Consider the following 16,223-nt stretch of genomic DNA (forward strand, 5'->3'; position numbering starts at 1 on the left):
AGCCCCTCCGTGTGCAGGGTTGGGGGGACGGGGGACGGGGGGGCCTGCAGGGTGCAGGGGGTGCTGCCAGGTGGGTGCTGGCACCCACAAGTGGGTGCACGGAGGGGGCAGGGTTCACTCAGCCATCCAAGCCCCTCCATCCCCGCACCTGGGCATGATGGTGCCGTGCCCCCCCCTTCTCATACCTGGGGGGGGTGGTAACGGGGTGCGTGGCCGTGCATGCGGGGTGCTTCCAGACGGGCGAGCGCGTTGCCATGTGCGGGGTGTCTCCATGTGGAGGTGTGTGTTGCCATGGGTTTGCCGAACGATGGCGTTTCCATGGCTGCAGGCGCGTTGTTGGTCGCGGTCCCTTCCAGAGGTGCGCGCCCCCCCCCCCCGCCAGCATCGCCCCCCCCATCCTCCCAGCACCATGCCCCAGCCCTGGGACAGCGCAGGGATGGAGCCACCGCTGCTGTACGGGGGGACCCGGGTGCCTCGATCCCCCCTGCAGCCCCCGGCCCCCTCCTGTGCCCCCCAGCTCTCCACCCACCTCCCCCCCATCCTTCCCCCCCCCCCAGGCCAGCCGGGGCCCTTTCTCACGTGTTGTATTTTCTTCACTTCACTTCTCCAGATGAATAATTAATGGATGCTTTTTTGGTCCTCCCGGTTGTTTCACCAGCACCCTCCCCCTTCCTGGCAGGACTCCGCTGGGGGCTTGGCCCCCCAGTGCTGCTGGTGTGGGTGGGGGCCACGGAGCCGTGGCACAGCCCTGCTGCGGGCACCACTGGCAGGAACGGGGACCAGGGAAGGACCCAGCACGTGCTAACTGGAAGCGAAACCTGGCAGAAAGTGGGACCAAGAGACCTGCCCTACCCCAGGCAGCGCTGCCCTCACCCCTTCTCCACGGTCTGGGGCAGCATCCGCTCGTCTGGAGGGTGCTGGGGAGCCCACAAAGGGGTCCCCAGGGGGATGAGGCTCTGCTCCCACTGAGAGGTCCTCATCGTCTGGCAGCAGATTCCCCCCAGGTTACACCGCGTCTCCCTGCCAGTCCTGGGAGCAGCCGTCCTCGGGCGCAGGGGACACGGGGAATGGGCGCTTGGCCCCGCACCGCCGCGGCCGCGCTCTCTGCCACCACAAGGCGCTGGGCCCGGCAGCACGGCCACCGGCGGCAGCACCCAGGGCTGGCTCAGCAAGCTCGGCTGTGGTTTCGATAGCCTCCCGGTTTTGCTTGCAAGCTCCTCGAGCCGCCGAATCCCCAGGTCATGTGCAAGGGCTTGGGTCAGTGCCGGCAGCGGGCACGCGCGCACGCTCGGCCACGCATCCGTGTGCGAGCTCACAGCGAGCCGGGTGTGTGCGTGCCAGTGCCTGCACTGGTGCGAGCGTGCTCGTGTGCGCACACGTGTGCCGGGGCGTGGAGCTCCTGGCACACGGGACCTCTGGGCGGTGCCGCACCAGCAGTTGCTAAGGGAACTTGCTGAGGACTGGCAGCTCGCAGCTGGCACCCAGCTCCATCGGCACCCAGCTCGATCCCTTCCCGCATGGCCCACGGGGACTGGTGCCCAGGGAGCACCTGTCCCCCCCCCCGCCAGCTGCCACGGGTCCCCTGGGTACCTCTGCCCTCCAAGGACCTTCGGGGGAAATGAGCCACGAGCGTGGGGAGGGCAAGGAGACAGGGCCAGTGGGTGGGCGCTCAGCCAGACGGGCTCCTCGGGGCAGGACAGGGCAGAGCCTGGCGCTGTGACTGTCCTCCCCCGGCATCCGGGGTGCCCTGGCTGGGTGCCCACCTGCTCCCTCTGGTTGCCTAATGGCCCCCGGGGCGGCCAAATCTGCGAACCCCCGGCCCCCCCGTGGTGCCAGCAGCATGCTGACCCACAGCTCTTCCAGCCACGTGAACCTCCAGGGGCTGGGGCGCTCAGCCCTGCCACCCCCCCCACACACACTGGGGGGCTCGGTGGGATCCAGCCCCGGTGCTCCCACCTGTGCGGGTCCCGGTGAGCCCCCCCCAGCAGGACACGGTCCCGGTGAGCCCCCAGACCCGGTGGGAACCGAGCCCAGTGCTTCCACCTGCGGGGGTCCCGGTGGGACCCAAGCCCCTTCCCCACCCCCCTCCACCGCCGCGACCCCCATCCCCGCCGCCCGGTGCCGGTGCAGGCGAGCCCCGGGGCGGCGGCGGCGGGCGCGCGCGCGCGCGGGGGCGCGGCGGCGGCGGCGGGCGCGCGCGGGGCGGAGCTGGGCGCCGGGGGCGCGGGGCGCGGGCGGCTCCGGCTCGGTTCTTCCATTCATTGGGATCGCGGCGGGCACCGCGGCGGCGGCAGGATGGCTGCTCGGCTGCTGCCCCTGCTCCCGCTGCTGCTCTTGCTGGGCCGGGGGCCCCCGGGGGCCCTGGGCAACCGGCACGCCGTGCACTGGAACAGCTCCAACCTGCAGTGAGTGCGGGGCGGGGGGGGGTAGTCCGCCGGTACCGGCGTGGTGGTGGTGGGGGGGGGCAATGTGGGGGGCGGTGGTGGCGGCATGGGGGGGTCCCCGGCGCCGGTTTGGGCGGGGGGCGCCGCCGGGAAGGACGCGGCGGGGGCGCGCTGAGGATCGCGCTGAAGGATGCGCGCCCCGGGGGCTGCGGAGGGGGGGGGGGTCTACACCGGGCCGGGGGTGCGTGCACCGGGACCGAGTCGTTCCCCCTCCCACCCCACCCCCGGTACCGGTGCCGGTGCCGGCGCGACGCCCCCGTGCGGGCGGGGCTGCCGGGGCACGGCCCCCACCGGCCGCTCCGCTGCCCCTCCCGGGCCGCCGCAGCTCGCCCTTCCCGCGGAGGCGGGGGCCGCTCCGGTCCGGCGCACCGGGATTTTTTTTTTTGGGGGGGGGGGGGGGGGGGCAGGTACCCGGGCCGCCCTGACCCGACCGGCGGCGGAGCGGAGCCCCCGGTGCCACGGTGCGAGGCGGCGGGGTGGGGGTGGCGCGGGCACCGTCAGGGTCGGTGCCCTCCGGCTGCGGACGGGCTCGCCGCTGGCACCGGGGCTCGGCGGCACCCGGTGAACCGGGGGGCAGCGCGGCGGTGCGGGTGGGGGTCGCTCGGTGGCACCGGGGCCGAGCCCTCCCCGACGGCGCGGGAGCTGCCGGCGGTGGGCAGCGGGGGTCCCGCGGACCCCTCCCGGGGCGCCGTACCGGGCACCGGGGTCCCGCAGCGCCGCCGTTCCCGTGGCCGCGCCGCCAGACGCCCCCCCCCCCCACCGCCTGTCTGGGCGCGGGAGCGACACCGGCGGTGCGGCGCGGAGGGGGGGGGGGGGGCGAGAGGGGAGAGCGGCGAGACCCCGCTGCCTCCCCGCCCCCCACACCGGCGGGTGGCCCCGACACGGTGACATCCCGGCCAAGGTGGATGCGAGCGGCAGGCAGCCCCCCCTGCCACCCCCCCAGTCCTACCGGGGCTGCCGGCTCCCCCGGCGGGGGCTGCGGGGGCGAGTGGATGGGGTTTGGAAGCGAAGATGTGGAAATTGCCGTCGCGCCCACGGCTGCTGTCAGCAGAGCCGCAGGGAGCCCGGGGCGATCGATGGGCACGAGCAGAGCCGGACCCACGGCGCAGCCCCCACGCCTCGTGGGGGGGGGCTGAGCGCTGCCCTCGCCGGCGAGGGGGGGCCGGGTGGGCATGTGGCACTGCTGCACGGTGCGGGCACGGCTGTGCCGGGGGGGCACCGTGTGGGCTTTGGGCACGGGTGGGCACAGATTGATCGGGCTCCTCCCTGGTGTGGCAAAAGGGGTTTTGGGGACCCCAGGGGGTACGTGGACCCCCCTCCGTGGGAAGTGGGGGCCTCAGCCTGCTGGGATGGCCCCTCTCCCTCACCCCTTCTCCGGTGCAAGTGCTCAGGGTTGTGGCTAGGGGCTGTGCCCAGCCAGAGGGACCCCCGCCACCCGTCCGTGCTGGGGCTCCCCTGGGCTCCCCTTGACCCTGCACCCCTTTGTGCGGGGAGGGAGCATTTGCTGGGCAGCTCCTTCCCCTCTCATTGAGGTTGTGTCTCCAGGCGGAAGCCCAGACCCCATAAATCGTGCGTGTGTAAGACGTGCCGTGCCGAGGCGCAGCACAATGGCAGGGCACTCGGCTCGTTCCGCTGCGCTTGGGCACCTTCCCGCACCCCGCTCCTCTGGCCAGACCCCGCTGACGCCCCCATCCCTGCTCTGTGACATTGCCGGGACCCTGGCGGATGGGCGATTCCCGTGCCCACCCTCGTCCTGCTGCTCCCAAGGGGCTGCCTCCCCCCACCCTGTCGCCCGCAGCCAGCGCTGTGACCCTGCACTGCCCTCGCCACCTCCTGGGGGACGGGGCGGGGGGGTGCCGGAGGTGCCCCCGCCGTGCCGTGCCGTGCCATGGGCGTCGCAGCCAGCTGCCTGCGCCCACCACGCACGCGTCTCTGGCGCGGCTGCGAGCGTCCAGCTCAGGGCACGGGCGGCGAGGTGGGGGCGGCTGCGGCAGAGACGTGTCCCAGGGACTCCGGAGCGAGGATATTTATTGTTAGGCAGTGCGGCAGCTCGGCCGCAATTATAGCCGCACGGCAAAGTGTCTGGATTAGATAAATTATGGGGGGAATTAGGCTCCCTGGGCCTCAGCCTGCAAATCCCAGCAACCCCAGTGCAATCAGAGCAATAAACAAGCCCTGCACAGCACCCGCGGGGCTCTCCGGGGAGCAGGGCGTGCGCTGCCAGGCTCGGCTGCAGATCTGTCCTCCAGGGGTGCCGGCTGCGGCAGGAACCCCACAAATGTATCGCAGCTCTGCACCGCTCTGGCCACCGCAGCCGCTCCCCTCGCTGGGAGGATGTCGCTTGTTGCTTGCTGGCACACTGCTCTGCTCCTCCACGGCCCCTTGCCACCACGGGAGACAAGGGGTTGTGCATGGAGGACAAGGGAGGCAGAGAGGGCAGGGCACCCCTCTATGCAGTGGTTTTGGGGTGCCTGGTTGCAAGGCCTGGGGTGGGGGCGAAGGCAGGAATTGAGGCTCGAAGGCAGTGGAGGCTTCTGGCCGTGCTCTGCGTGCCGTTTGGGTGTGCTCTCTGTCTGTCACGCTGTTTCTGCTGGTGGCAGCGTGAGGGGTGCGGGATGATCCTTGGTCCCTGCCCTCCGTTCCCAAGTCCTGCCAGGAACAGGCGCGGTGGCACGGGGCAAAGGTGCCGGGTGGCCGTGTCCCACCCAGCGCTGCCATTCGGGGCCACGGCTGCCTCCCAGTGGCGCCCTGTGGCCAGGGGCTGGGAGCTCTGCAGGGTGACCCCCAGAGTGCCACCTCCCTGCTGGGAGCCCCGTGCACAAGGGATGGGGACAGTGACACAGGGTTTGTCCCCACACATGGGCATGGGCATGGCCAGCTGTCCCCAATGAGCCCCCAAAACCGGCTCCGGGGTCCGCCCCGCTGGCTGTTCCTGCAGAGCCACGTCCCCTGAACCCGCATGCCCTGGGAGGTGGCAGCAGACCCATTGCCCCACACCGGGGGGACACTGCAGGGCCCAAGGGCACAGCTCAGGGTGCTCAGCACCACGGCTGGAGCTGTGAGGAAGGGGTACGGGAGGTGCCGGTGGCCGGCCAAGGCAGGTGGGTCAGAGCCCACCTGCGTGCAGGGAGCGCCCAGCATTGTGCAGCCCCCCCAGCCGCCACCGCCGCCGCTGCGCTCACCACTTCAAGGCGGCTTTTATCTGCCTGACTTTGTATTTCAGGCGGCGAGAGCTGGAGCGGGCTCTTGAGAGAGCCCTCGTGAGGAGCAGCCTCTCCTGGGAGCATCTCACGCAGGAGAGCGGCCGCGGCCCTGCTGTGGGGTGGGGGGAGCGGCACACCTGGGCCCCCCGAGGGTCCTGGGTCCCGGTGCTGCGGCTCCATCCCTCGTCACCTGTGGCGTGATGGGGTCCCCTCTGTCCCCCGCGGGCATCCAGGAGGGGGGATGCTGCAGGTGTGGGGCAGTTACGCCATGCAGGGTGTGTATGGGGGCGGGGGTCGCTTCCCATCCCCAGCGTGGGTGTGGAGATGGGGAAAGTGGGGATTGCACCTCTCCGGCTGGTGATGGCCCAGTCCCGGCTGCCAGCATCCGTGCCACGGCATCCCCATGTGGGCTGGGGGCAATGGGGGGGGGCTCAGCCACCCCCACCCGCAGCTGTTCCCCCCACCCATGGAGATCTCCCTGGGGTGCAAAGCCCTGGCTGCCCATGCAGCGCGGGGTGCTGGCTGCAGCGTAGTAGGAGGCGCTGCCCGGGGGCAAAGGGTGTTGTGCCCCGTGAGTCACCGTGCGGGGCGGCTCCGAGCCCAGGGGATCGCAGGGGCCGTGGCCGGTGCCCCGCGGGGTTCCCATGCCGAGGGAGGGCCCTATGGGAGCAGAGGCTGTGGCATCGGGGCGCAGGGGCTGAACCGAGGGTGCAACAGGGCTGGGGCCACCCGCTCCTGCCCAGGCTGGTAATTGAGTCACCGGTTGCAGATTGATGGTTTAATTAAAACCCAATTAAAAACCTCATTGATCTTGTTAGCAAAGCGGGAAGGTACGGGCTTTAGCAGGGATTAAAGGGATCGTGCAGCCGTCGATATGGACGGGGGGGGGGGGCTGCAGGGGCACCTGTAAGGCAACACTGGGGACACCGTCCTGGGGCTGCGGCTGTGCCTGCCACCCCGGCATGGATGCGGCCCCATCCGCCCGCTCCCCAGTCCCTTCTCCTGCTGCCACGGCCCCGAGAGATTTATGGCCGTGCTGGGGAGCAGCCCACGGCCCCCCAGGAGCCCCAATCCCCCCCCCCGCACACGCCCCCGGGTGTGCGAGCCGGGGAGGTGGCCCTGGGGACAGGGACGCCGTGTGCTAGCGATGCCTTTTGTGCCTGCACCTTGCAGCTGCGCCAGGCGTGAGCCAGGCGTGCCGGGGAGGGGGGCAGCACAGGGGGGCCGCCATGGCACCATGCCACCCGTGCGCGTGGGCTGTGTCGCAGGCGCTGTCTGCCGAGCGAGCGCGCGTGTGCGCGGCCGTCTGGGTGCCGTGACTTTGCAGCGCTGCCTGCGTGGGGAGGGGGACATCCGAGTCTGTCCCTCCGTCCGTCCGTCCGTCGGGGGCGATCGATGCGCCTTCACCTCTCGCTGTCGCGTGGAGTGACTGGAAGGGGAAAGCGTAAATCAATGGCACTTTTTTTGTTCGCCGGCTGATCGATGGGCCCCGGATGTGCCGAAAGGGCAAAGCTCCCAGAGCCAAACAAAGGGCTGGGGGAGGGGATCCGCCGTGGCCCCCCGCACTGTCACCCGCACTGGGGGACGCCCCACATCGCCCCAGTCCCCGGCACTGCCCTCAGCACTGTGGGACACCAAGCCCGGATCTGTCCCCAAACCCGCCGGGCCTTTCCTGGGACGGGTCCCGTGGCGTGGGGGTCCCCGTGGGGGTCTGGTTCCCCCTTGTGCTGCTCCTGCCAGGGGTGGCCCAGGCATGCTGCAGTGCACCAGGCGTTCCGTAGCAGCGCGTTAGCGAGCGTGCAGTGCTCAGCCCAGATTTATCGCAGCAGATGGGAGCGGAGCAGCCGCCCAGCTCGCCAGCGGCTGCGGCGTGCCAGGTAGCCGGGGTCCTGCCGGTGCAGGGCCCACGGGCGCCGAGCCCAGCCTGTGCTCGGGATGGTTCTGCCAGGGGAAATCCATCTGCCCAGCTCCGACAGGATGCTGGAAGGTACCACTGCTTTGCGAAAGCCCTGCTCTAAAAATGCAGTCGTGCAGAAGTGATGCTGCCCGTTCTGCTCCCGCGCTTAACCCTTTGGGCCCTGCCGGAGCCCAACGTGGCCCGCCAGCCACAGCAGGGCTGTCTGCACCCAGAAGGGCTCTGGGATCTGTCCCGACCGGGGTCACCTCTCACTGGGGCTTCCCAATAACCACGTGGGCCGCCAGGAACCTGGCGCCCTGCGCGCTCTCTAGGGTGGGTTTCAGTGGGGAAAGGAGGTTCGGGATGTCATGTTGGGGTCTGTCCCATCCTTCTGCCTGAAAACAGGGACTCTGGGTGCTCCGGTGGTGGCACTGGGACTGCTGGGATTCAGGGGCATCCAGTGCCCTGCCGCGTCGCTCCTCACCCTGCAGATGGGTGGTCATGGGGGGCTCGCACAGTGCAGGAGCCGAGGATGCAGCATCGCAGCCAGATCTGCTGCAGCCCCGGGAAGCGGTGGGGACACCCTGGGGCTGCTCTCCCCCCGGTACCAGGGAGCTGGCAGGTCTGTGGAGGGGGCAGCAGCCGCCAGAGCCCCTTGCTGAGCCCCTTGCCATGCCCCAGGCCATCATGGCCCCCCAGCTCTGCCCACTTTGGGGGTGTTCCCCAGCCCCTCCCGGCTGGGGATGGTGCCCTAATGCCTGCGAGCTCCTCGTGCACGGTGGCTGTGGGGCTTGTTGCTGGCCGTGGGGCTCGCTGCCACGGGGCACAGAGCCCCTGCAGCACCTCCTGGGCTCCCCAAACCCCTCCACTGCAGTGCTGGCGTGCCCCAGCCCCGTCCCTGCCCGGGGAGCCGGGCCCTCGGTGCCCCAGGGGGAGCGCTCGTTAGTTAGCGAGGCTGTTTATCAGGAGCCGTGTTTCCTAATGGGCCCCGGGGGGGGTCCCAGGTGGGGGCACCCTCAGCACTGGGTGCACCGGGGGAAAGGAGGGCTTCCAGCCCCGCTGCTCCCCGGCACGGCGTTTCCCTCGGCGCAGTGGGATGCAGCGCCTGTTTTCACTCCCGTGCAGCCCCAGCAGTGGTCCCGGGGGGGGGGGGGGGCACGGCTGCCCCAGCTCCTTGCTCCTGTGGTGCTGAGCGCCAGCTACCGGCCCCCCCTCATGGTGTGGGGCAGCTGGTTCGGGGTGTGCTGGCGTCCCAGCCCTGAGTCCCGTATGGAGTTAATTGCAATTTTCTCCCCGGGGCCATTTCTTTAATAACAAGCTCCCCCCCCCACCCCCCAACACCTCCCTTTCACACCACATCAAAGGTGGAACATGAAAGGTCGCCGGCACCGCGCGGAGCAAGGGTGGCTGCCTCAGCACCTTGATGTCGGAGGAGTTGCCCGGCGGCCGGCGGCTTGCTGGGCTCCTGCCTCGCCGGGCTGTGGGGCTGGGACGGGGAAATAGCGGCTGCGCGGCGAGGGAGGTGCCACGGGGGGGCTGCTCCCTGCCCCGCGAGGTCTGGCTCGGAGCCCCCCACGGCACTGGCAGCACCGCCAGGAGGGCGGCAGCGCTGCTGGGGTCCCTGGTGGGTGCTCGGCCCCGTCCAGTTCCCTCCACGGTGCTGATCCGGGGCGCTGCGTGCCGGGTGCCCCGGGCCCTGGCCGGACGCCCGGGCTCCCCAAATGGTGCCGGGGGCAGTTTCCAGGGTGGGGCGTCTGCACGCGCAGCCTTGCCCGCTGCCTGCCGAGCCCTGCCGGGCGGCCATGAGAAGCTGCACTGCGGGCACGGGTGCCAAGGGGTCCCCGAGCCCTTCACCAGGGCCCCATGCGCCAGGATTCACTGGGAAAGAAGGGAAAGGGGCCGTGGGGTGGCGGTCCCAGGGGAGCGGGGCGAAGGGGAGGCTGCTCGTCCCTCCAAAAGCAGCAGGGTGGTGGCACCCGGGGGTGCAGGGGGGGGTCCCCTTGCCGCAGCGTGGCCACCGGGTCTCTGCCGAGCTGGGCGATGGAGCCGGGTCTGGTCGTCATCCCGGGGCTGCTGCGGCATCTCGGTGCGGAGCCAGCGCCTCGCAGCGCCGGCTGGTAATTAATTGGCAGGAGCAGGGGGTCAGCGCCAGGCGGCTCGGCTGCGAGGATTACCGCGGCCGGGATTTCAATCGGGCACGGATTAGGAGCCAGCGGAGCCTCTCCTGAGTGGATCTGAGGGGATTGCCGCTCCTAATCAATGTAAATGAGGCTCCCCCAGGGCCACCCTTTACGGCATTAACAAAATAACGGGATTAGCCAGAGCGGGGTGAGAAATCCTCTCTCTGAGCTGCGGCGCGTGGCGGGGCTGGGGCTGTGGGGCTGGGTGCGCAGTGGGCAGCCGCTGCGGCTGCCAGAGCACGGGGAGCACTGGGGCCATCGCGGCCGGGGTCCTGAGCCCCTCCTGTGTATCCACGGCCGTGCTCTGCCCCAGGGCTGCGCAGGCTCTGCGTCCTCCAGGGTCCCTGCATGCCTTCGGGACCCTGGTGTCCCTCAGCCCCACGCACTGCTCAGTGTGTCTGTCTGTCTGTCTGTCCATCCTGCTCTGAGGCTGCCGACGCGTTGCCTGCAGCACCCAGCACCCCCGTCTCACGCTCCTGTGCTCACACGGCGGTGTCACCCGTGCACGTGGCTTGGCATCCGTAGCATCCTTCCCTGTGTGGCGGCGTCACTCCTGCCTCAGGCAGCCCAGGGGGGTGGTGAGCGCCCGGGAGCCCCCACCCCAAATCAAGCCCCAGGTCCGTGGGGCACCGGGCCGGGGGGATGGGATTGTGGGGAGAGGGGTTTGCCCACCCTGGTGTGGGGACACAGGGTCCCCCCTGTCTCACGTCGCAGAGGTGGCCCAGCCCCGCTCTGCCCCCCGAGCCCCCCATGGCACGGCCCTGCAGGAGCAGCAGACCTGGCTGCAGCCCCCGCGGGCTGGGGGCTGGGGGGCAGCCCCAGTGTGCCACGAGCTCTGGACCAACGTCCCCGTCTGTGCTGTCTCGCTGCGTTGCTCATCCCCACCGCTGCCTTCCTGGTGTCCCATGGGTCTGGGAGGCCCGCAGTTACCCACGGCAGCTGCCCTCGGGTGTCGTGCACGGTGCTGCAGTGGTGCCTCCCGGGACAGGGTCTGGGGCCTGGAAAGGGACGGATCCTGCCCCAGGCTCGCCCCCACGCTGGGGGTCCATGGGGCTGAGGCTGGGCAAGGCGGGTGCGTGGGGTGGCTCAGATGGGGGGGGTCAGGAGGTTGGTGGTGGGGGCAGAGCACTCGGGCCGGATCCTGATTGCTGTAAGCCAGTCAAGCACGGGTGTCTCTAACCCCATCCCCATCCCTTCCCTTGCAGCCTGCGGCGGGAGGGCTACACAGTGCAGGTGAACGTCAACGACTACCTGGACATCTACTGCCCGCACTACAACGCCTCGGTGCCCGAGCACAGGCTGGAGCAGTACGTGCTGTACATGGTGAACGCGGAGGGCTACCGCACCTGCAACACCAGCCAGGGCTTCAAGCGCTGGGAGTGCAACCGGCCCCACGCGCCCCACAGCCCCATCAAGTTCTCGGAGAAGTTCCAGCGCTACAGCGCCTTCTCGCTGGGCTACGAGTTCCGCGCGGGGCAGGAGTACTACTACATCTGTACGTGGGGCAGCAGGATGGGACCCCCGCCCAGACACCCCTCAGCATGCCTGCCCCTGACGCTGGGTCCCCTGAATCCCACCCCAGCTCGTCCCCAGGCTCTGGGGGGGGCCTTTCCACATCCCCCACACACACTGGGGACCCCTGGCCAGGCGGCTGTGCCCACCCCTGCTCCGAGGAGGCCCCCTGACCTCAGGGATGGGGCGAGGGTTTAGGGGTGCTGTGGAGGGACAGGGGGTGGGGGAAGCTTGGGGGTGCGGGTGCCAGTGTGAGGTGGGGATGCCGGAGGAAATCTGGGGTGCTGATGGGTGAGGTAGGGGGGTACCAGGTGGGGATGCAGTGTGTTTTGGGGTGCAGGGTGGGGATGCAGCATGTTTCGGGGTACAGGGTGGGGATGCAGTGTGTTTCAGGGTGCAGGACGGGGGTGCTGCAACCCCCCCGCACCCAGAGCCAGTGGGCAGCAGCTCGCTGAGCTGCGGGGTGCCTGGCACTGGGGTCCCCTCCACAGGAGCCACCCCAACCTGCTCTTGCTTTGCAGCCACACCGACACACAACCACCGCCGGGCCTGCCTGAAGATGAAGGTGTTCGTGTGCTGTGCCTCCAGTGAGTAACCCCCCGTGGCACCCTGGGGTGGGTGCTGCAGGGATCCATCGGGTCTTAGGGGGCACCCAGGTCCCCTTGTCCCGGCCGGTGGGGCTGCGGGAGCGGGGTTGGCCAGGGTGCATCACCCCATCCCCTCTCTCCCTCTTGCAGCGTCGCACTCTGGGGAGAAGCTGGCGCCCACCCTGCCGCAGTTCACCCTGCGGCCCGAGGTGAAGATTGAGGACCTGGGTGAGTCTGGGGCAGCCCCAGCCCCACGGCACCCGCACCCCGCAGCCTCCTGGTGGGGGGTCAGGGCCAGCAGCCCCCGCCGCTCCGCTCAACGCCTCTCTCTTCCTGCAGAAAACTTCAACCCGGAGATCCCCAAGCTGGAGAAGAGCATCAGCGGCACCAGCCCCAAGCGGGAACACTTGCCCCTGGCTGTGGCTGCCGCCCTCTTCCTAATGACGCTGCTGGCCTCCTAGCTCTGAGCGCGGCGGGGGCCCGGCCAGAGCAGCACCGCGGAGCGGGGACCCCTCGTCCCCCCGACCTGCTGCTGTTTGCCAGGATGGAGCTGCCCCGGGAGCTGCGCCCAGCCCCTCTGCACCGTCAGCGCCTCCAGCCCAGGGACCCTTCCCGTGCGGGGCAGGGGATGGTGGCACGTGCCCGGCCCCGCTGGGACCTGCATGGGACTCGCCCCCACCCACGTCTCCAGCCCCTGCTGGGGGGACTCAGCTGGGTGCTGCCGCCTCCCACCGATGCCGTCCCACAGCGTGGAGCCCCCAGCCCTGCCCGGGGGCTGCTGCGGCCCCACCAGGCGTCCCATGGCTGGGAGCAGCGCTGGGCCCCGTGAGGGCAGGGCGCCGGGGCCGGGCAGCCTGTACATACCTATATAGAGATCTATACATACTGTACAGAGAGCGACTATATAGATATATCTATAATGTACCATAGGCAGTGGCGCTGGCCCCGGGCTGGCTTGTACATAGTCAAACGTGTTGGATTTTCCTCGTCTTCCGTGAAGACCCGACCTATGCAAACGCACAGACACTTTTTGGGGAAAAAAACAAAAAAACAAAAAAACAATCTCGACCTTTTTTTCAAAGTGCTTTGGCTGGTGATTTTCATATTCTGCTCTTAGTCTATAAAAAAAAAGGAAAAAAAAATCAAATAAAAGGATTTAAAAAAAAACACGAACGTACCCCATGTCCTGGCCCTGCGCAGCGCGCCCCGGTGCCCAGCCCTGCCGGTGCTGTCCCTCCTTGTGCAAACGGACCTTCCACGTGCCCCCCACCTCGGGCACAAAGGCGCCATTTGTGGGGCTGACAGCAAGGCCCCCCCTCCTGCCCCCCGGCTTGTAGCTGCCCCGGGGCTCTGCGCTCCCTCCTGGGGGCTCTGCGTCCCCCCGACCCCGAGGCACCGACGCGGAGGCAGGAGGGAAGGATCCAGCTGGGACCTGGCGCTGCAGGAGCCCAGAGCACGCAGGTAAGGGCAGTGCGGGGCCATCGTGTTTGGGTGGTGGGTTGTGTCCCCCAGCCCTGGGGGGGAGCGGGACCGGGATATCCCCAGCCCATCCCTCCTCTGTGGGCTGGATGTGGCAAGCAGGGGGGGAGAGGAGGGGGCGTGCAGGCACCCCCATGTGCGTGGTGGCCCCACGGGAATCCCTGTGGTCCCCTGCTGGTGCCTCTGGCTGTGCCAGGCACCCCGGGGCTCCTGCTGGCACTGGGGGGGTCTCACATGCCTGTCTGCATGGGGGTGCCCCCGGCACTCAGGAAGGACCATCGGTGCCAACCGGGGGCTAAGGGATGCGTAGGGAGGGGACTGTGCCCTGGGACCCCGTGGGAGAGGGGCACACCAAGGGGCGGTGCTGGGTCTGTTGGGGTGTGAAGTGCACCCAGCCCCATGCCTGGCACCCCACAGCCCCCACGGGGTGAAGGGGAGCAGGCACCTGGCGCAGCCCCGGGCCTGCTGCGCCCTGGGGGGGCCTGGTCAGCCCCAAGCGGGGGACAGCCTGCTCTGCCCACCAGGCAGGGTGGAACAGGGCTGCACCCCCTTCTCCTGCTGGGGACGAGCATGCTGTGGACGTAGCCTCAGGTTTGGGGGGGGGGTCCCCACGGCCATCCCATCAGTGTGACGTGGCCGCTCTCCCCCCAGCCGGCGCTGCTGGGCGGTGGCTGCGCTTCCCGGCCGGCCTGGGCTTGTCTGGGTGCGGGACGAGGCGGCGAACCCGTCCAACGGGTCCTCGCAGCGCTCCCGGCAGGCGCCGCGCTCCCCAGCTCCCTGCGGCCCCGTCGCGCTCGCGCAGACCCAGCCCAGCTGTGGGGCCAGGGCCCCATCCCCCTGGACCCTCACCCTGGGGGCTCGGAGCAGGGCTGCCACGGCCAAGCTGGGCCACGTGGCCAGGTCGGGGGCCGTGGCATGCCATGCTGCCCGGTGCCGTCCCCACGCTGAGTGCTGGATTTTGGGGACCGGCCACAGACGCCATGCTGGTGCTGGCTCCCCACAGCGCACGGCAGGGCGGGCTGGGGAGCCCAGCGCAGCCCCGTTTGCCATTGCGTCGCAGTTGGGGGAGCCAGGGACTGAGTCAGCCGCCCCAGCACGGCGAGCTGCGCTTGCAAAATCCCTCCTGCCGCTTGCCTCGGCCTTGGCACCATTCCCCGAGCAGTGCGTGGCACTGGCCATGCAGCCCTGCTCCCCTCCGTGTCCCCAGGTGCCACACAGGTGCTGGTGTGGGGACCCCCAAGCCCCAGGCAGGGGGGAGCCCTCGATGCAACCCCAGCTCTGGGGCTCGGGTGCTCCCCACGTGCAGGGTGGGCTTCCCCAGGACCCGGCAGCAGGTCAGGTCCGGGCTTGGGCGCAGGATGGGTGCCTGGACCAGTCGCATCGTGTGAGGCTTTGCACCACCCCGCAGCAGTCTTCCAAGGTCGGGGCTGGCTGCACTGCGCTCCGGCCAAATGTATAAGGGCCTGGCGTGGCCAGACAGCCTCTGGGACGCCGCACTGCCCCTGCCATGCGTGGGGCCGGCCCAGCCTTTGCCTACCTGCCGGGCCGCACGCAGGCAGCACGGCACGTCACCGCGGCCTTCGCTCCCCGCGTGGAGGGGACGGCTCCTGTCCCTCCTCCAGCCCCGTGGCCGCAGACGTCAGCCCAGGTAGTGGCTGGAGTGCACCTGGGTGTCCCGAGCCGATAAACCATAAACGGTTTGTCACGAGCTCGGTGGCCTCCAGCCAGCCCCACCTGCCCTGCTCTGTTTTGCTTCAAGTGCTTGCGGTGTGTAAAGTTTTCACCTTTGGCTGGCGAACCGCGCCTGCGCGGTGGGAGCACTGCCTGCTTGTGCATTGACACCGTACCGCGTGATGTGTGCTGGCCCCATGTCCTGCACGCACGCAGGGGGTGGCATGGCCGTGACCTTGCACTCCCCTGCTCCTACCTCCAGCGTGTTGCGGGCGGGCGCCCACCCTGCACAACGCGACGCTGGCTCCAGCAGTCACCACGTGCCTGCAGCAGCCTGTCCCCCCCGCTGTTGAGACATGGAGAGCCAGCACGGGGATGTAACGGGGCACCCTCCAGCCCTGGCTTGTCCCCAGGCTGTCCCCAGCATGGCACACGTGCTTGTTCTCCCTCCCCAGGCCCAGCCTGCCGCCGCCCTTTTGCTGTCAGACAGGGAGGGAACGACGCTGGGACCCGGCCAGGTCCCTATGGCCTCGCTTCCAGCCCTGTCCCATGTGCTGGGGACCCTGCCCCAGGGCTGGGGACTGTGGCACTCACCTCCGGCCATCCAGAGCGGGGGGAGCCCCTCAGCCAACAGCACTGGGTGTCAAATCCCGGCCGTGTGTGGTGCTCCAGGATCCATCCCCAGGATGGATGTGCTGCAGTGCTCTTGCCGTACACCAGTGCTTGCACCAGCCCGCTGGGGGGGCAGCCTGGGGTGCTGGGGTTCGCTCAGCGCTGGAGGAGTGGAGGTGCCCATGGGGAAGGGACTGCGTGCCCCCCCCCCCATCACTGCCTCAGTTTCCCCAGGTGCCCAGCCTGGCCTGGGGCATGCTTGGGGCAGGAATGGGGACAAAGCGAGGGGTGGGAAGAGGCCGTGGCGCTGACCCGCTCCACCCACCCACCGCAGCCTGGCTGCACCCAACCCAGCATCTCGCGCGTGACACGCTCGGGCGCTCTGATCCCGGCGGGCCGCAGACCTGAGGGGTGTTCCCGGGAGTTCCTCCCTGTACAAGCCGCAGCAGCGCCGGCTTCCCGGGAGCAGGAGGCCTCGCACAGTCATTCCAGCTCAGGGGATGATGTCAGGCCTGGCCACAAAGAGGGAGGATGAAAGGCAGCGAGCCGGGTCCCCGCTCCCCGGGGAATGTGGGGTGCAGGGACGGAGGGTGGGGAGAGTGGCCCGGGGTGGGACGCGGGGAAGGATGTGGGGCACG

At 69.7% G+C, this 16,223-nt stretch overlaps 1 protein-coding gene across 1 annotated transcript; it reads left to right on the forward strand.

Annotated features, from left to right (window-relative positions):
• The first annotated feature begins 2,295 nt into the window (after nucleotides 1–2,295).
• On the forward strand, nucleotides 2,296–12,488 carry EFNA3 (ephrin A3). Its single transcript, XM_035567454.1, has 5 exons — nucleotides 2,296–2,405; nucleotides 10,930–11,219; nucleotides 11,758–11,823; nucleotides 11,974–12,051; nucleotides 12,163–12,488. The coding sequence occupies exons 1-5, from the start codon at nucleotides 2,296–2,298 to the stop codon at nucleotides 12,282–12,284; spliced, it is 666 nt and encodes a 221-aa protein (XP_035423347.1). The 3' UTR covers nucleotides 12,285–12,488.
• Nucleotides 12,489–16,223: the final 3,735 nt, after the last annotated feature.

The sequence above is a fragment of the Cygnus atratus genome, chromosome 28, assembly GCF_013377495.2.
Source record: "Cygnus atratus isolate AKBS03 ecotype Queensland, Australia chromosome 28, CAtr_DNAZoo_HiC_assembly, whole genome shotgun sequence".
Classification (NCBI taxonomy): domain Eukaryota; kingdom Metazoa; phylum Chordata; class Aves; order Anseriformes; family Anatidae; genus Cygnus; species Cygnus atratus.

Bases quoted from the DNA above. Each gene is read 5' to 3' on its own strand.
- EFNA3 (XM_035567454.1), top strand. From the start codon at position 2,296: ATGGCTGCTCGGCTGCTGCCCCTGCTCCCGCTGCTGCTCTTGCTGGGC. The intron at 11,220-11,757 runs GTACGTGGGGCA...CTTGCTTTGCAG, and splicing joins GCAGGAGTACTACTACATCT to CCACACCGACACACAACCAC. The intron at 12,052-12,162 runs GTGAGTCTGGGG...CTCTTCCTGCAG, and splicing joins GGTGAAGATTGAGGACCTGG to AAAACTTCAACCCGGAGATC.